Source organism: Morone saxatilis, unplaced genomic scaffold (assembly GCF_004916995.1).
Source record: "Morone saxatilis isolate NCDOM2014 unplaced genomic scaffold, NCSU_SB_2.0 Contig8, whole genome shotgun sequence".
Taxonomy (NCBI): domain Eukaryota; kingdom Metazoa; phylum Chordata; class Actinopteri; family Moronidae; genus Morone; species Morone saxatilis.
Window position 1 is genome coordinate 14,927,567 of NW_023340257.1, and position 20,423 is coordinate 14,947,989.

Here is a 20,423-nt window from a genome sequence, read left to right on the forward strand (position 1 = left end):
TTTTTTTTAATGAAATGACCACATGATCCTATCACATCATATTTTCAATCCCACTCCTAAGGCTCTGAGATCATTTTGTATTGTGGGGTGTAATAAACACTTCAGCTTTGAGAGACCTCAGGGCATTAGTAGACTTTAAAATGGGTTAATGCATGCATGGTTTACATAATATGCATTCTTAGGATATGATAACATGAAAAACACAGGTGTGATTGATGTTATCATGTTTTTGTTTTCTCAGGGGAATTCGACCAGAGGCCATATTTGTCCTTCTGGCCACTTCTGCCCCCCTGGCACTGGCTATCCACTCCCCTGCCCCACAGGAACTCTTTCCATCTCCCAAGGACTGAAGCACATTGATGAATGCCCACCCTGCCCCCCAGGACTGTTTTGTGACAGGCCTGCAATAGCAGAGCTCTCAGATGCTCTCCCGTGTCATGCTGGGTAAACACTTTCAGTTTCAAAGCTCCCCACTCTGAGTGGACACACAGTTTTATTCATGTTCTTCACTTGACTGTTTCCATCTGAACCTGAATAGAAACTGGACAAGAAAATTGTTTTGCTGTAAAATTGTTTTTCGTCTCTTATCTCTCCCTGTCTGTCTCTCCCTCTTTCAGTATCTCCTAATTTCTAATGCAAAGTGTTCTCGTCTTTTTGCTTGAAAGTGTTTTTGGATTTATGCACAGGATTTATACATGGATTAAAAGGACCTGTTCAATATGCCAGCAAGAGGTCTGGTGTTCCAAAAATCTATCACAAGGCAGTATTCACATAAACTACAAACTCAGAAAGATTATTGAGGACAGCAGATGTCTTTTACATGAGAGTCTGTTCCGACTTAGCAGCAAAGGGAGCAGGTGTCTTCAGCAGGACAAGATCCACACTTAAAACACTTTGCTAAATGTTGCATTTGGTTGCAAATATGCTCTGCTGTAAATACTCAGAGATAAAACCCACTTTAAAGCACCTGGAGCAGTAAATGTGTTTGCCAAGGGTTCAGAATCAGAGTTTATTTCTGTTCAGTTTATAAACTGTGAATAAAAAGATTTGGTTTGCCTTATGGGAAGTAGAATTAAAATTTAGTGCAATTCAAAGACATTTTAGCCATAAAACATTAGTTTTATTGTATCTGACAATAATCACTATAGTTATTAAAGCATATGTAATTTTTTTTCTGGAAACACACTATACTTAGCAGCTAAAAGTGCTTTCTTCTGAATAATTATATTACTGAAATTTTAAAGTATCACACTGGGTAGTGTTAATAGTTAATTTACAATTCTTGGTTATATTTATTGTGTTTAACTGTTTACTAAGTCTAACAGGTTAGACTTTCATTTAATCAAATTTGATTAATTAAGCAATTAAGCACTTATTCTCTTGAATGAAAATTTACTAATTTAACTTTCAGTGTATCAAATCATGTTGTCTAAATGCAGTAAAATAGTTATTGTAAATTGGAATTTTGACCATTGAAAATCTGCCTAATAAATTACTTTTTGGGGCACAGTCCAAGAGCTTTAAACGTTGCAAAACCAATACAGTAATTTTAATAACCATCATTTTAAATTTGAAGTGGCCTTATGACACCGGTGGTCAAGATATGCTGTGTGCAATGTTTTCAAAACTTATATTTCTTCACTGACAAATTGTTCAACCTGTCTAATAGCAGCGTGTGGCAATATTTGTTATATGAAGTTTGTTTTCACTGTTTATGCCTACAGGCATGTGTGCTTGGTTGGAAGCACCAGTCCCACCCCACCTGATGGTTCCCATGGCTATCTCTGCCCTGCTGGCCATAGCTGTCCTATTGGCTCATCAAGTGAGGTGCCCTGTCAGCCTGGCACTTACAGTCCTGCCCCTGGAGCAGCCCACTGTGTAATATGCCCCAAAGGGACCATGTGTTCCTCCTCAGCCACTGAAGAGCCCTCTGTCTGCCCAGCTGGTGTGTATGGTTTAAATCTTTTTTTTTAACCAGTTTTAAATGTAGCATCAATACTGTCCAGTGGTCAAATGTCTAATTCTGCATTACTGATAAACCAATATTTAATAAGTACTCTCTTCCTAGGTCATTTTTGTCCTGCTGGGACAGCTCTGCCTCAGCCCTGCCCTCTAGGGACTTTCAGCAACCAGACAGGAGCCCATTCTTTCTCCATCTGCACACCCTGCCCCTCTGGAGTGTACTGTAGCACATATGGAGCCTCAACACCACAAGGTCATTTTAGGAAAATGTACATACCATTACACTGCTTAAACCATTTAGTAACATGTAAATAAATTGTGTGTTTGTATTTTTGTCAAGGTTCTTGTTTGCAGGGTTATTTCTGTCAAGGTGGAGCCATGGAGCCAACGCCGCAGAGCTCTGACTACTTCCCCAGGAATGGCCCTTGCCCTGTGGGCCACTACTGTGAAGCAGGGTGCCTCTCCCCAATTCCATGCCCTCTTGGCAGTATTCGCAACACCACTGGTACACATACTGTTTACACCCAACATGAAATTTGCATGCATTTTCATATCATTGTGTGATATTAATATCATATCTTTATCTGATCTACATCTCTGTAACCCTCACTGGTATCCGTTGTCCTGCTGTCATAGGAGGTGTGTCCATGGAGAGCTGCACTGCATGTCCTGCAGGTCACTACTGCTCCACTGAGGGTCTTGCCAACCCCAGTGGCCCCTGTGCTGCTGGTTTCTTCTGCCCTTTTGACTTTGCTTCAACCACCCCGTATGCCTTCCTCTGTCCCAAGGTAAGGGTTATTCATATACTCTTTAATTCTTTTTCTCTGAATTCCCTTCCCTGTCCTCCCTTTTTCCATTGTTCTTATTGTTTTCCTAACAGTTTCTTTTTTTTCTAGAGACGCTTGTGCCGTGTTGTTTATTATTAATGTCCTGCTGCACTGAATGCCACCCCTCAGATGCACCTTTGTCATTTCCATTCTCTCATAGGGCCACTACTGTCCAGAAGGCTCTGCTCTGGCCCTGCCTTGTCCCACAGGAGAGTACCAGCCAAACCCAGGCTCAGATAGCTGCATCCCATGCCGACCTGGATTCTACTGTGAGGAGGCCATAGTGGGAGAGCCATGGCCATGCCCACCACACTCATTCTGCCCTGCAGGTATTCTAAAAGCACAATTTTGACCACAGTGAATGGAAACTTTATGTAATTTATGTATAGGCTTATTAACCATCACAAACAACACAAACAATACTTGAAAATGGAGTCTAAGTTATATGTTTTACTGCAAAAAAACACTCTTTTAGTAATTGCTATGTAATAAATCATGTTGTTTTAATGGATCTTTTTTTTTTATAGGCACCATGGTGCCTCAGCCCTGCCCTAATGGGACATACACTCATTCAAACCAGGAAGGGCTACAAGAAGAGAGAGAGTGTTTACCATGCCCTCCAGGAAAGTTCTGCAGGTACATGAATCACAGCTCCTGTGTGTGCATGCACAAGCTCTGAAATGTACACAGACAGACACACAATTAGACAGACACATGTGCATCCTGTCTTCATGCATACACATACAGACACATGCTCAAAGGCAAACACTGATCTCTGCTTTAATTATATTCACAATTAGCTGAATACAGGAATACAGGAGTGTATCATGTTCAGGAGTCACTGTTCACTGAACAGCCAAATTAACGCCTTAATATGCATGAACATAATTGACTCAGATATGCATATGGGAGGTGAAAATGTTAGAAATTATGTAATTGTCGTTCTATTTATCTAATGAAGCATACTTTTTAGTGCCTTCTAAATGCTCTTGTGTCTAAATGTGTTTCTGTGTGTATGCATTGTATTTTGTGGTTTTGTGGGTAAATTAACCCTGTGTATTTTTTCTTCAGGGCTGGAAGAATCCAGGGTGTATGTGCTGCAGGCTATCTTTGTGTCTCTGGGAGTGCAGATTTCACCCCTCAGGGACCAATGTCTAACTTGACCCAGTGCCAGTGGGGCATGCAGTGTGCTGGTCTATGTCCACTAGGTACTATATCAATTCTTTAAAAATAGAACAACCTAAATGCTACCTGTAATTGATCCATTTTTATTCACATATCTTCATATTTTATTTTTAGATTCTTTGACTTTTGAGATTGGAGAGTTAATCATTTTAACAATTTAAAATAAATTGTTAATGCATTTATGTTTATACCAGGTTTCTACTGCCCTAAGGGCACAGAGAAGGCTGTGTTGTGTCCTGCAAACACTTTCAGAAGCTCCCCAGGAGGTGCCAGCCTACAAGACTGCTTATCCTGCCCACCTCAGCATTGGTGTAAACCTGGTATGAGCTATCAATGGTCTTTGTATGTGAGTGGTTAGAAGTCTTTTTAGAGCTACTGTAATCCGGTAAAAATTCTGGATACATTGCAAAATTAAGTTATGAAGAGGCTTTTTTGGACAAATTGGTTCTGAGTAGTGATGAAAAGGAATGGCTGAGATTGATAAATTGATTCAGACAATCAAAGCAGGGAGAACATTGTATAGTTTGGGAGCTCTCTATATAAGTATTTCTTTTCCTTTGACCTAAATGAGTAATTTTCAATAGTAATGCTTGGGAAGCAGCTTGCTCGTTATCCTACCAGGTAGTTAAATGCAGTCACTGAATGTTTCATGTGTAAACTGAGTATTAGTAGATGTCAGCAGGAGTACAGTTAAAACCACAGGCTGTGAATTAGAAACAGCCAGGAGAGCGCTGCCTTGAGAATAATGATTAAGCCTGGGCTCATGCAGGGTTAACACGTCAGAAATGGAGCTTGAGGCAAACACTTGATCAGCCTTAAAAGGGATCAATAAAGTATTGAAATGAATTCCTCAACAGATAAGCAAGAGTGTAACGAATGTGGCAACAAACAATTTCACTGAATATCTGAAACCTTTTTTTCTTCCTAAAATGTTTGTTTGCAGGAGAGCTAGTCCTTCATCTGTGTCCTGCTGGTCATTACTGTGATGGTGTATCTGGCAGTGACTTCAGTGAAGTGACAGGACCCAGACCATGTCCTCTGTACACCTATCGAGTTTCCCCTGGAGCAGGCAGCAAGGGTGACTGCCTGCCCTGCCCTCCTGGTTCACACTGTAACAGCACAGGTCTGAAACACTGCATCTCACACAACAGACCCACTAATTAAAAGATAAACTGAAATTACATCTATAAATGTAACTGATTCCTTTCCATTAAAGGTGTTTCCACCCCCCTCTTTCCATTCTGCTATATCCTGTGTCTATAATGAAGGGTAAAATACACCTTAATACTCTCTCTGGTGGCTTTTTTTCACATTTGCAAGGACAGTTCAAAGAAAATTGCCTTACAAGGTTTTATTAATTTCAGTATGTATTCAGACTATTATAATAGCCTGAGCCTGTATATATGTATATGTATATATAATGTGATTGTGACAATGAATACACAATCTGTGACACCTGAGGCTACAGTAGTTGAGTGGTGGATTTACAAAGAATTAACTTAACGTTATATAACCTTTATCTAATGGTTGATGCCCAGCATATGGTCTCCCTCTCTCTGCTTCTTTCTTTATTTTCCAGGGCTTACAGACTATTCCAACAGTCCCTGCCCACCTGGTTTCTGGTGCAGTGGTTCTGGACCCCCCATCCTCTGCCCTGCAGGCACTAAGCGACCCCTTCCTGGAGCTGCTTCACCCAGCCAGTGTGAACCCTGTACAGGGGGAACCTTCTGCCCAGATCCTTGGGCTACAGGAAAGCCCAATGTAGAGGGGATCCCCTGCAGGGCCTCCTATGAATGCCCCATGGGTACATTTATCAACACAGTTTATAATGTTAGCATAGCATATTACATTTTGTGTGTGATGACTTTGAATCTTTTACTGTAATAAGTGTCTTTCTCCCTAAAGACAGGAATAAGGTTTTCCAGTAATGAGTTTTTGCTCATAATCCAGGTGCAGTCTCAGAGAGGCTGTGCAGAGCTGGCTCATACTGTAGACCTCAGACTGCAGAGCCCCAAGTCTGTCCTGAAGGTTATATTTGTCCTGAGGGATCCCATTCATACCTTAACCCCAAACAACTGTGAGTGCATGAAAGGTCCAATACACTAAAACCTTGCATGAAACCTGGCGTGCAAACACATGTTTGTAAGACTAACATGGTAATGAGAGGCTTTAACTGATGAGACGATGAAAGCATAATGGGTTTGGACTTTCTTCATGGTGTGGGTTAAAGCTTTATAAATAACCTTGTTACTATGCCCTACAGCTGTCCATTTCCCTACTACTGCCCAGCCAACAGCTCTGCCATGAAGTCCTGCGAAGGGGGTTCCATGCCTGTCAACACCAGTGGACTCAGAGGATCCAAAAACAGCTGCTGTAGTTTGTGTGAGGGGGGCACCTATCGTCTGTACCTCTCCTCCATCCTACAATGCCTTCCATGTCCACCAGGATACTTTTGCCCCCCAGGTACTATACTCACCACCACAAGTTATTTCAGATCTTAATTTATGTGTGCAATTTGTTATTTCATGCCTAACTCCAAATGAGGTGTGCATTTCTTTTAATTCAACAGGTACAGAGCACTACAAAAATAATCCTTGCCCTCTTGGGTATGTCTGTCTCATGGGATCCACTCAACCAGTACCCTGCCCCCCTGGCTCCTTTGGTAACCTCTCTCATGCTGAAACAATGGGCGACTGTCACCTATGTCCAGCTGGCACCTTCAACCATCTGCCTGCTCAGAAGGCCTGCTTTCCCTGTGGCAGCTCCTCCACCTCACTAGCAGGTTAGATCTTATACGATAACTGAGACCACATTCAATTATTTTATCTGAACAAATTATATGTTGGTTATTATTTTTTTTAAATCATTTTCAAGTTACAGTTTTAGAAGAGTTGTTCATCTGTTCAGGAAAGTATCTCTGTTGATTACATTGGGATGCCGCCTCACACCTGTTTCCTCAGGTTCTTCTTCTTGTACCTGTATTGGTAAGAACCGAGCATTCCAGCACTCGGATGGTTCATGTTTGTGCAGAACTGGTTTTATCTTCTACAATGAACTGGATTTCAAAAGCTCTACCTCTGACAGTGAATTGGACTGCCAGCCTGAGGTCAGTCAATCAAAAATTAGGAATATTATTCTTTTTGCTGTCAATTACAGTATCAAGTTTTCACAGTGTTCTTTGGAAAAGTTAATCCAAATATATTTACTCCCATTCCTTTCAAAAGTTTTCATGAACATACACTTGAATGTGTGGATTGATTGAAAGTCTGCCTGTTGAAAACCACAAATAAATGATCGAAGTTGTGGAAAACACTGCCCTACTGAGACCTGTTTGCAATGATTTTGCTTTATAATTTCTTTTTAGAAAATTGATTTCGAAATCAATGTGTGAGATGGAGAAATGCTCTTGTACTGGTTTTCAATCATGAATGATGAAATGACAAGCAAAGTCAAGGTTTGAAGAGTTTTCAGATGTCAGTGTGTGTGTGTGTGTTTTAGGCGAACAGACGGTGTTCCACAGGACAAGTACGTCTGGCAGCATCCAGAGAGTGTGTGTCACCCCCCCTTCACTCCTGCAATATCACCTGTGGACCACATGGAGGAACTCTGGATGTGGAGATGGGCATGTAAATCTAACTTATATTTTTTTAACTATTCTACTATTCTACTACTTTAAAAATGACCCTGAAGACAATATTGATGATTATCTTGTAAATAGCCTGATATGCTGTGTGTCTTTCTGTGTCTGGTCTTATCTGCCTGATCCTGGTGCTCCAGCTGCCAGTGTGAGCGATATGTGTCTGCTGAAGAACTTTGCAACACATCCTGCCTTTCCAGACTGCCTCAGGTCTCTGCCCAGTTCTCCCGAGATGGACATCTGCTGCTCAGCCTCAAAGAAAGAGACAGTATGGTCTGGGCCAGGGTAAGGGAGAAGTGACAGGGCCAATGGCAAACTGATGACTGGCTATGCCTTACAAGATGGATTTCATTTACCTTATACTTACTAATAAGTTACACTAAATGTGTGTATATAAGTGAGAGAGCAGATTTTCGGAAGCTGCTACCACCAGATAAAAATAAGTACAAATCTAACATTAGTATTGTACTGATGCAGCCAAAAAACCTTCTCAGACTGTTGGGTCTGGCTAGATCGATTAGTTGGCAGAAAGCTTGCCGTGGAATTCATCTGGTCTCAGAGACTCAGCACAACACCTGGAAAAATGTTGCAGCTGCAGATTTTGTGATATCATTGCATAGAGATAAATAATGAACTCCTCTCTCCATGCAAGAAATTTGATTTTTTCACTAGTTTCATCATAAATGAATGTGCATGTTTTGTCATTTATGTAGTTTTCTTTCTTCATTTATCTACACTTTCAACCATTTTGTGTTTAAAATTGAACCATCATTTTGCCATAATCTACAGTTTTAGCCATGGAAAACAAACACAAGTTAAATTATTTACACAACAATAGACATATTCTATGACAACAACAAGCCTCTTACTTCAAAGTCAGCACTGTGTATACCAGATTCAGTAATCAGGAAAATATACTGTATATCTAACTAATGTAGAAACTCAATATGCCATAGTTTATCTTTATATGTTATTCCTTCTCCAATATGGTGAAAACACTTACGTGCAGTGGTCGTATGCAAAGGGATGCACTGCCAGTTTTACGACAAAAGCCATCTCAGAACTAGTTATTGATATTTTGTCATTTTCTTTCTTGAATTTATGTAATATGCTGTGTCTAGTGCTGCAGTAGCAGTTCTTATTGAACTTGTTTCTGTTTATTTCCAGACCATAATGAATGTCTTAGGACCAGATATCCATGCAAGGAGCATCGGTAAAATCCATCTACTCCAATTTGTCTCTGAAGGAGTGTTTGGTTGGATTCCCACACAGCGAGAGCTCATCTATCAGTTTCTGTCAGGTGACTAAACTTAACCTGACACATTGATTAATTTTATTTAAAGTTTTCTAATTAAACCATTTAGTTCCTGTATCCAGTATAATTTTACAGGAAAATAGTTGACAATTTAATTGATTTAACCCTGATTTAACTCAGAACCAATAGAACTTCTAAATACAAGACCCAGAAAGAGGAGAGACACAGAGGATGATGATAATGCTGCCATCGACTTTGCTGTCCTTCCCCGTATCCCCAACCCCATCGCCTGTCTGTCCTCCGGCGACATGCTCATTTTCCATCTCACCATCAACCACACTGGTACTGCTGAGTTTGTTTACGTGCATGTTGGTTTTATAACGATGGTGTAATCTATTTCAGTTGTAAACACTGTAATCTTGCAATAACTTTATTTTAAATCCCTAAGACCGCCATTTCAGCCACTTCCCAGTGTATCAGAAAGACCACCTATTTAACAGTAACCCCAGCTGGGACTTTGGTGCCTTCAGACGTCTGCATTCACTCATAACGCAGACAAACTTCAACTCTACAAGGTAGCATTGAGTCCATACTGCAGTTAGAGTCTTAAGTGTTGATTATTTAAAATCCAATTTTGTGACCATTTCTTCCATCTCTGATCCTTTTCACAGGTTTGCCCATGTGTTTTCAGAAACAGGGAAGTATGTGTTTGTTGATAATGCTGTCCCCGAGTGGAGTATGGTGGTGGTTGTCAGTGAGGAGGGGACAGAGTGTGACCCTCGGGCCTCCGTCTTCCAGCCCATGACCCCAGCACAGCTGGTCAAGTACGGCATTGTCAAGCAGCACAGACTCAACCTTCTACCTGACTGGGGAGTTATAGCAGGTGTGTATCCCAACTGTTTGCTCAACATTTTATCTTGCAAGTGTATGTTTATAATGGGTTAACCCTAGTTTTATTGTGACACAATGCTAACTGTGTGTAGGGATCCTGAGTCTGCTGCTGGTTGTAGTTGTGGTTGTGACCACCACAGTGCTAGTTCTACGACCTGGCAAAGCAAAACTTGTCTCCCAGTGGAGGACTAAGCCAAAGTGGCGCAGCCTTGGGGAGCCCTTCTGTCCAGTGGATTGTGTTTGCAGTGGAGACAGGTCTGTTGGCTATAAGAACTAATAGTGTGTTTTTTCATGTCAGGACACTGTCCTTGTGGCACATACTATGTATGTACCCTTTGTTATATATGTTAAAGTCACCCTCATCTTTGTCTCATTGTTCTTGTCAACCTCTTTATATTAAATATGTAAAATGACATAAGACATAAAAATGTGTGGCTTTGTGTTTCAGCATAGTTGTCCCAAGCCTAGGTGGCTTCTTAGGCAGTAGGGGTGTAGGAGAGGGAGCAGAATCTGAGGAACCCGCTGTTTCAAAAGGAGGTAAGCTCACTGTTTATTCTCTTGTGCTATTGCCTTCCTCCTGAAACATGATACTTCTCCCTCACACATTAAAGTAACATTAGTAGTGTCAGGAAATAATGGTGTGGTGGACATTTTCCAATAGAATCCTAAAGATTATTTAGTGAATTATATTCAGTTATATGCTGAAACGATTACAAAGATTTTTTTCCATTTCCTCATATTTATTTTTTTACATATTATTGTATACATCTGGAAGAGTACTGTGGGAGGTAACCTGAGATCAAAGAATTTCACCATCGACTGCTTCACTGTGTGGCTCTGTGAAGCTGTACTTCAGTGCTTTGAGCTAAATTCTAAGCATAGCATGGCTAAACGCATAGTATATAGAGTTTTATGGTTAAGGCCTACTAAAGACAGCCTTGAGCCTATTTATCCGTCTTAACTTTCTGCAACCATGGTTTGGTTAAATTTAACCATCTGTTTTTATATTTTCTGCACTACTTCAATGACCTGGTCATAAATTATTAATTGAAAAGGTTTCACGAAAAAAACATGTTGGCAACTCTTATTCATTTAACTGGTTTTCAATATATTTTTCTATTGTTTCTTTCAAGTCTGTGATAATGTTTGAACCATGAGGTTGTGTTGACTTTAATGTTTCTCACTTAGTGCTTATTGCATTATTCATGCAGCTTGATAGGGCGTTTAAACGTCCATTGGCCTAGTCATTATGAAACCATCACGCATGACCAGGTAGCAGTTAACAGCCTATTCCCCATTTGATTGATGATAAAGAAAATAATGGCTAATATCACACTCTAATGACTTGTGCTGTTATCTCTAACTCTCTAGTTAGCTTCTGCAATTTTAATTCAAGTACTTATCATCCATTGCATGCTCTGCCCCACACAGTCTAAAGAGCTAGAGACAATGAATTATTATGGAGCCCAGTTGAGAGAGATTTTGATTTCAAGGTGCAGCCATTCATAACGAGCATTATCTCCTTAGTTCTTTGAGATGGCATGCTGAGGCCTTTCACTGTTGATTTTATTTTATTTTATTTCAACTATTTCACTAACTTACCTATTTAAATGGACTGCTCCCATTTAGGAAGTGTGTCAGGGTGTTGTGATTTGGAGGAGTTCAATGTGAAGACTCTTTATGACAAACTAGAGGATCAGAACCTCCACATAGCCTCACAACTGGCCCGACACCGCAAAGACACACAGGAGTTTTATAGAAACATCTGTCAACAGACTGAAACACTCAAGGTGAGTTTCACTCTAGTTAAGAAAGAATCAACCATTAGATGTGTAATATTTAAAATGTGTGCCTCAAATGCTGCAAGAAAACATATAAAATTATTTATTTTCTTTCAGAATGTCTTTGAGAATATGGATCATAAAAAACTTAGTCTTCTTAAAGAGCTGCTAGTCCATAATAAAATGAGGGATAAACCATCTAACAGCACTGCAGGAGAGAGAGATACACAAGGTAAAAACTTGATAGTGATACAGTAAGTGATTTCATTAGAGCAACTGATCTTTCCAAAGCTTTGGGAAGGATGCTTATTTGCTTTCTTGTCGAGAGTTAGATGAGAACATCGATAGTTCGTTCATGTTTGTACTATAAAACATGAAGCTACAGCCAGCAGCCGGTTTGCTAAGCTTAGCACAAAGAACCAACATTCAAAGCTTTATGAGAGCTTGTTTCAAGTCTTTATGCGAAGCTAAGCTAACTGGCTGCTGACTCCAGCTTTATATTGAAGTATACAGATATGAGAGTGGTATTGATCTTCTCATCTAACTCTTGGCAAGTAAGTGAATAAGTAAATAGACGTCTCCATGATGGACATTGACATCTGGAGTTGTTTCAGTGTCTTCCTGGATCCACATTCTTCACATATTTTGTAATCTTCATGTATCAGACATAGTGTCATCAAAATCTTTATATAATGTGATTTTGTTGGTTTGAACTCTTGACATCTGTTGTATGTCTGCCAATCTGGGAGTCTTGTCCTGTGTTGATCATTGTACAGAGTATAAAGCCCCCCCGAGGCAAATTGTGATTTTGGGCTATATAAATTAAATTTGACTTGACTTAACTTGAAAATAGAATGTTTTCTCCAATATGTTGCACTATTCCTGTGTGTGGCAGACTGTATAACACACAAGTGCTCAAATACTTTTATTTAATGGCCAAAAGACTCATATCTGCCTGACTCTTTACTCTTTAAATCACCCGTTCTTGTGCTTAAAACTATGTTACATCCCTTATTAATTGTTTTTCTCTGAACTATTTCTTGCATGGAACTGAACATCCCCATCATCCCAGCTGAGGCCTCTGTAGCGTTACTGGGAGCTGTTCTCAGATCAGTGGAAGCTCTCTTATGCAGGCTGATAGGAGAAGGTTGGCATAACCAGGATGGGTCTGGTCCCCCGTACTGTCATACTGGTCCTCATGATGCCAGGGAATGTGAGCCACAATCTGGATACACACAACCTGGTGACACAAACATGTGTTATACGCAGGTACTGTAGTGGCATTTGTTCTGTTTGTAGCATATCTATCAAGTAATTAGGTAGACAATCATTTACTCTCTTAAATTATGTCCTCAGTGTTCATCAGTGAATATGACCAAAGCAGAAGCTCTTCCCCATGAACCAGGTAAGAGCAAAGGTTTGTTTAATTTTTCAAGAGAATCAGGATGTTATGTCACCACAGTGAGATGATTCTGTCTTTCCTCAGTCCATCTACAGAGCACAGCTCCTTGTCTAAGTGACCACAACCTGTCCAAGTTGGTCTGCATATCTCCTCTATTCAAGACCCTGCAAGAGATCCAACAGTCTTTACAGGAACTTACCACAGCTGAATCTAATCATCATCTCCACCATGGTACAGAAACATAATTAAAAAAAGCCTCAATCAAAGAAATTTAAGTCATAATAAATATATAACAACACATTTTGGTAAATATGAAGCCTAAAATTAGTAAAAGTAAAACATTTGTGTCATATGTTTCAGCAACTACAGAGCATTTTGTCCAGGAGAACAATGATGGGCAACTTATTCCGACTGCACTGGACAACCTCTCACCTCAACACTCTGCCGTCTTCCTTTTTGGTTGCCAAGTGATGCAGTTGCTTGCAAACTGTCCCCTGTTCCCTTGTGTGCTGCTGTTGCTCGCCAAGTCGATTCCTGGTTCTCCATCTTCCTCTAATGAGGCTCTGCTGGCACAATGCTCAAGGGACTTTTATTTTGATGCAACCAATCAAATCCTTTATCTATCAGAGGAAAAGCTTCAGCATGTGGGACATTTCATTGCTACTCTTCTGGAGTCCATGGCCCACATAGCATCAGGTAATCAGACAGATAGTAATGGAGCAGAGTCTTGAGACCCAAGCTGGTGTCATGTTTTTGAAACAGTGGTGTAGTTCAGTATAATAGCTCTGGTAATTATCTTTAAAAGCACAGTAGTACTTAATCTTCTTTGGAAACAATATGATATTTGTTTTTCTTTTCTTTTATCCAGGATCTAAACCCCAGAGCTTTATGCAAGCTCTCCATGAGGCTATTTCAGCTTTAAGCCTTCAGCTGTTCAACTTTTCTTTCAAATGGAGCACAACAGAGGTGTGTAAGTGCTATTTAGGCCTCACACGTCATACTTATACTGCACGAGTAGGGACAGATAACTTTTTATGCTTTCTTTTCACAGTCAAAATTTGATGCTTCAGAGGAGCAGCATGGTGCATTAGTTGATGAATTTCTCAACATTAGAGTTCCCACTGAAACACAGTTCACTGAGCACCTATTAGCTAGCAGGTTGGTGAGAAAGTATAATCTTCAGCAGAGAGTTGTATCCCCTCTAAAAAAAATCATGTGATTAAATAACCTTTAACTTTCTTCTTACAATTTAGACTGGAGAAATACAAATATTTCAAGTTAGAGCAGCTCATCGCAACCCTCAAACAGAGTTCAGCTGAGGACAAACACACAGGTAAGAAAATTCTTCCTTTCTAATAAGACGCAGTTAGGTAATATAGTATGCAAAATCAATATTATTATATTTCTTTGACCAAAACATTGTAAAAAAACACATATCATAATAAAAAAGTTCTTGACTGAACCTTAGAAGTTGTGCAAAACCCTTAAATTTGACACAATGCATCTGTCACTGCCAAGTAACAACGTAAATATTTTAGCAGACATGCATCAACAAGCAACCAGGTTTTTTTTTTTTTAACTTGGTATATTGATATATTATAAAAGATTTAAAAAAAACCTGGTGTAAGGAGCACAAACTCTTGACCCTTGATCAATGGAAAATCTATTAAGGTCTTACTAGCCATTTTCATTCCTACAGCCATTGATCCATAACAGAATTGGCAAGCTATCCTGTGAAACCCATGACATTCCCATATTTCACAACAATAATGCAGCCATATCAACTAATGAACACATTTAATCGTGATTTAAGATGGAAGTCAGATGCTTTTCCATTGCTCCCCAGTCATAAGATTTAAACATCATTAAATAGGAATAAATAATAATAATAATAAATAGGAAGTCCTGGGGAGAAAAAGAATGAAGTCGATTTTCACCTCCTTCATCAACTAAAGAGCTTTTGTTCCAGAAGAATGGTCCAATATCCTAGTACACACAGTTCATGACTTTAATGACAGCATGCCAATGAGCACTGAAGCTATTCTGAACGCAATAGGTGGTGCTTCTGCTAGATACACAGTAATCATTTATTATTGGGTGTTTCAGTTGTTGTGTCTTTTCCATCAATAAAGATTCCATTAAGATATTTTTAATTTTTTCAATTCTAAAGAATCAAAGTTCTTTAATGAAGTTTAATTTCTGCAGGTTTACCACCAAAAGGGACACCGATGCAGGTAACACTCTATTATAAAATCATAAACTGTCTTAATTTAAGATAGCAGTCAGTGTCCTTTAAGCACCACTCTTGTTAATTCACTATTTCCTCCATTACAGATGTCCTGTATAGAGGAAGAAATTGACAGCATGAATAAGTCTTTCTTGCAGCTGAGTGTGCAGCTACAAGAGCGAGCTCAAATGAGTGCACGGCTAAAGGAGAGAGAGAACAGTGCTGGCAACCATGCTGAGGTAATTAGCTGGAATATTACACATTGCATATATAATTACATAATCCAAAGAATTCATCTGCATGTTAATTTTATTGTGTTTTTGAAAGCCTAGAAATGATCTCTTAGTATTTTATTTCCTACAAATGTCAACATGATGAAATATGTTATTTAACTCTATCTCACTTTTCATGTGCGATGTTCATTTGCTCCTGTTTAGCCTTGACTTAAGAAAAATGTGTGAATCAATATGCATGAGTATGATGTGCGTTACATTTGCATATTTGCATCGTTGCTTGAGACTCTGTGCAGGAATTCATTTATATCTTTTACCACACATCATCTACAATACATTCTCTATGATGTATCCTTTCACAGAGGGCAACACCAACAAGCATGCCAAGCCTGAGTCGTAATGGAACAATCCTGCTGGAACTGAAGAGACGCCATGTATCACAGCGCCTCAATGAGCTCCAAATCACATTAGGCCAGATCAGACAGTGCCAGCAGCGTGACAGCAAGTCAAAAGATGGGACAAGAGGCCATAGTCAAACAGACAGCAGCACCACTCAGCAGGGGCAGAGGGAGCATTATCCTAGCATAGATGGCTGCAGTCCTGCTGACGGCCAGCGGCAGGACAGTGTTCCAGCTAGCCAGAGTCACAGCCAACAAACCGTAGAGAGCAATAACTATAAAGCTGAGAGTCATATTTCTGACCAGCAGAGGAGTGACACAGTCCAGAGCAACAACCCTGGCACATTACTGGGCTGCCAGATGCTAAAGAGCCAAGATCAGCTGCATCTTAATGTCACAGGGAAGCAGGAACTAAACACTCACATCACAATAAAAAATACAACTGGACATACAGATGTTGATGACATGCTGGGGCCTACTGGTCAGAAGCTGGATCTGAATGTAGATAAATGCTGAATAATGTGTTGTTTTTATGCGGTTCTCTCATCATCACTTCTCTGTCTCCCTCCTTGTTTTGATTTTTCATGCTGAGCCTAAAATAGCTTATCTACACACAGTGTAATATTATCTTGTGTTTGACGAGGTATGAGCCGAGTGACCTCTGTCTTAATTTGCACCAGCTTTTAAACAATACAGCTGTGTTCTTTTTAATTATCTGTGATCCCGGACAGAAATAATTTCTGGCAACAAGCAGCGGTGTGACACAGTCTATCATCTTGTTCAAATAGTTTCTCAGTCAGGAGTTTATACTGGTCTCTAAGACAGGCTTTGTTCATTACCATATTCTAATTAAGACAATAAACTTCAGCTGAATGAACACAAGGTGACACTCGTGCTTCTGTGTTGGTTCCTGCTCATAACAACAACCTGCTTGTGTAGAGGTGATGACCTACATGTCTTCATGAATATTTAATCTTGAACTACAATAACTGCCTCCTCCTTTCTCTGTTTCGCACACATGCAGGTCGTCTAACCTTTGTTCTTCAAGCCCTTTTCATCATAGTGAACTTTCTCTGTGACCAACAGGTTACGGGGTGGACTAAGAGGGATGGCATGGGGTGGCATTTGCCGCCCGTGAAAAATGCCAAGCCACCCCAGCTGGTGTTAAATGCTGTCAAATTTAACACATTAATTTAGATTATATAATAAATATTAAAAAATATATAATTTAATGATCTGTTACGGTCACATTTTAGACAAAGTGATAGGCTTCAGTTCAATGAAAAAAAGACATCTATTTGGAAAATTGTCTGAATATTTGGAAATAAAACAATTTATTGATTTCTGAATGCCACCTTTAGATATTTATATTCAATGTTTTACTAATGTTCCACAATAATGTAATGTTTTGAGTTCAAATATCTTAATTTGGGGCTTTTCCAAGCAAATACTGATATATGCAATTGTTTGTGATTAAATCAGCATATATTTCTGACACTACCTAAAATCTCCATACTGCCCTTTTGCCACCCCGTTAATATTTCTCTTGATCTACCCCTGACAGGTTAACCAAGTCAAAGCAAAAGTAGCTAAACTTGAAATCCTGTTGGATCTGCAGCAGAAGTGAAGTCTATGCTGCACGACTTCTGCCTTCTTCTGGTTCGATAGTTTATCTGACACGCAGGGTTCTGGGTCTTATAATAGAAAGTGAGTATTCCTACAGGGGGCTGTGAGCCAAATCAGAAGGTCAGATGGAACAAGTCTTCACTTACTATCAGTATTAGCTAAGAGCCCTGTGCCAAGTCCCCTCTGGCATTGCCCAGTAGCCGTGTGTGTGTGTGTGTTTGTGCATAAGCGGTGTATCGTTCAGTGGCTCCCTGAGATTATATGCCTTATCAATTAGATTAGCTGCTATGTGCCACTGCCCTGGTCTGTGTGTCTGCCTCACAGTGGGACATGGCATCATATAACTCCATGCTGAGCTGCTCTGGAGCCATGTGTGTATATGTCTTTGTTTGGTGATTTTCAGTGGTATAACATTATGTTTGCTCTAGTTGTTTTGATCAACATGGGAGTTATTTTTAGGAACACTGTTTGTGTGAGTATATGCACATAAATATGAACATATACAGTATACACACACCATAATGTCCCAATCCAAAGATATTTCACACATATTGAGTAGAGTGCTTGATGTATAGATACAGCTGGATGGAATGGATGAGTATAGATTATAGATGTTTAGAGAGATGAGTAAAGTCCTTCTTATACTGTCCACATTCCAGCGTTAAGAGGTTTTTCTAAGCTGCACATGATATTTACATCTCAATTTCCAACATGTTTCATCCATGGCTGTCTGCTGTAATCATGTTATAATCTTGAAATCCTTCCAAATCCCTAGAAATCTGCTCTCTGCAACATCCTCAAGGGGACGTTCGCACACACACAGATGTATACATGTGCAAAACACACTCTCTCTCTAACCCACTTATTTATACACAGAGATTGAAATTACTCACTACTTTATGTAAACTATGTTTGGCTGAAATTCACCACACAAAACTGTCCTCTTGCCTTCTTGTTTTGGAGTTAGTACTGTCTTTGGGATAAGTTTACCCTAAAATACTCAAAATGTGCTGTATTCATCACAAAGATTCGTGCACCCTGCTGTGAAAGCCCTTATACCTGAAAAGAGAGCAACACCTAAAGAGTAAAAACACATTATTTATTCACCCCTTTCTTTTTCTAGAAAGTAAATCAAACACATAGGATGCCTGTGAAAATGAGAGCTGGGTTTGAGGCTTGTTGTCTTCCTGAGTCTGCAGGGCTGTCGCTAAGCAGGCCTCCTGTCGTCACCATGGCACTGCATTACTGTTGCTATGGTTTCCTTATCTGCAGGATGTGGTTCAACCAGGCCTGCCATATTTAGTCTGCTCCTCAGAGTGCCAGCCTACTGCTGATGCTGACAGCAACACAAGAGTGCACTCAGCTTTCTCTTTGCTGTTCTTTTTACATTAAAATCTGCAGCGACTACGACTACTAAGCATTACCGCATAAACCTGTGGATTCACTCTTTCAACAGTTTCAGTTTTTTACAGCTCTAACACAACATGCACTCAAAGCATACTTATTTTGATGTTTACAAAACAGAAATTTACATTTTTTACCTTTTTATTTCTTGTGCCCTTTTAAAAGAAATAAATAATGCTGACATTCTAAAACCCTTGATTCTTGTTCTCCTCTGGAGTAATCCGCTTGTTACTCCAGATACAATGGCAACAATGCAAGATTAAATGCTGTGATGTCACAGTGAGATTATCATCTTTCAGGCTTGAGGATGTTATGTCATGGGTTCATCTCAACATGTTTTGTTCTTTCATAGAGTTGACAGATAACAAAATCAAACATGACAGTAATCCTGATTTCTTGGTGGGTGTCTCGGAAATATTTGAGATGAAAGAAAAGAATTTAGTTTGTGACATAAAGATCAAAATGTAGAAACAGCATATCTCAAGTTTAGAGACATATGTTTGCATATAATTAGCATAATACTGATGGAATTACTTTGAAATATTTGATATCATGACCCTATATTCTGTTGAATTTAGAAGCCGGATAAGTAGATTTTCTTTCTTGTGAGCAAATCAAACAGATTATATAAAACAATTTCAGCATATAACCCTTTTTATGTCCAATGGAATACATAAAGATTAAAACAAATAATGGATGCCAATAAAAAAGAAAAGATATTCATATTGGATGTACCACAGATCTACAGAGACAAAGAGAAAGATGGGGGAAAGGCAAAAAGTGGATTCAGTCTGTTGGCCATTTCATTGCATTCTCATCACATCTTTCAGCCTTTTACAAGAGAGTCAAATCACTGCAGCTTCCAGTGAGAGAAAAAAAGGTGATATAATTACACTGTTCAGCAGTCACTTCAGTCCTCTCTGCAGCAGGTTGTGTTGGTGTGATGGACAGAAATAAGGTTCTTTCTTTTTCTACCCAAATCACTGAATCATTGCAACTGAATTAGTAAAAATATTTCAGATATTTAACATTGTATATCTTTTAAATTATTAAAGAAAAGGGAATCAAAGATGAGAAGAAAAGAGAGACCAATTGTTGCTGGAGCCCAGTCATCCAGCATGGACCAGTTTGTACCCAAATATAGACTGAATATCGCAGAAAAGGTCAGGCCCTTTTAAGGCTAAACTCAAGAGGATAAAAGATCATTAGATTAGTGAGTTGTGTCCTGCACATTATTTTATCAGCTCCATTGCTGCAGTATGCACAAGATATAGATTGGCCTGTGTGTGTGCTTGGTATTTATATGATTTCAAAGTACGGATTCGGGCAATGTGATAAACTGTTTGATGCTTTATGTGTAGATAAAAGTAGATTTGCATGCATATTGTGTACAGTATATACACTTTGTAAGCCTGTATGTCTCTAATGTTAACTTGTGGCTACAACATGTTATACTACAGAAAGACTGCAGTTGAACCACTATATCTTCTAGAAACTGGTCCTAATGTCGTCCTTGGTCTAAGACTTGGGAAGTAGGCATAATGCAAGTATTTATGTGTAACAAATAAAATAAAAAGGGCTCTGCTAGCAGCTGC

General features: G+C 39.4%; 1 protein-coding gene across 1 annotated transcript; it reads left to right on the forward strand.

Moving 5' to 3' along the window:
• Window positions 1-2,325: 2,325 nt before the first annotated feature.
• Window positions 2,326-16,675, forward strand: LOC118342136. Its single transcript, XM_035680586.1, has 32 exons — window positions 2,326-2,467; window positions 2,599-2,750; window positions 2,950-3,118; window positions 3,317-3,425; window positions 3,861-3,997; window positions 4,169-4,294; window positions 4,918-5,097; window positions 5,554-5,778; window positions 5,925-6,051; window positions 6,238-6,437; window positions 6,544-6,756; window positions 6,935-7,080; window positions 7,473-7,600; window positions 7,752-7,896; window positions 8,779-8,911; window positions 9,047-9,208; window positions 9,315-9,441; window positions 9,538-9,749; window positions 9,850-10,012; window positions 10,206-10,294; window positions 11,387-11,547; window positions 11,656-11,770; window positions 12,611-12,807; window positions 12,895-12,943; window positions 13,025-13,171; window positions 13,301-13,636; window positions 13,809-13,906; window positions 13,992-14,098; window positions 14,194-14,273; window positions 15,146-15,174; window positions 15,275-15,406; window positions 15,763-16,675. The coding sequence occupies exons 1-32, from the start codon at window positions 2,341-2,343 to the stop codon at window positions 16,312-16,314; spliced, it is 5,073 nt and encodes a 1,690-aa protein (XP_035536479.1). The 5' UTR covers window positions 2,326-2,340; the 3' UTR covers window positions 16,315-16,675.
• The last annotated feature ends 3,748 nt before the right edge of the window (window positions 16,676-20,423 follow it).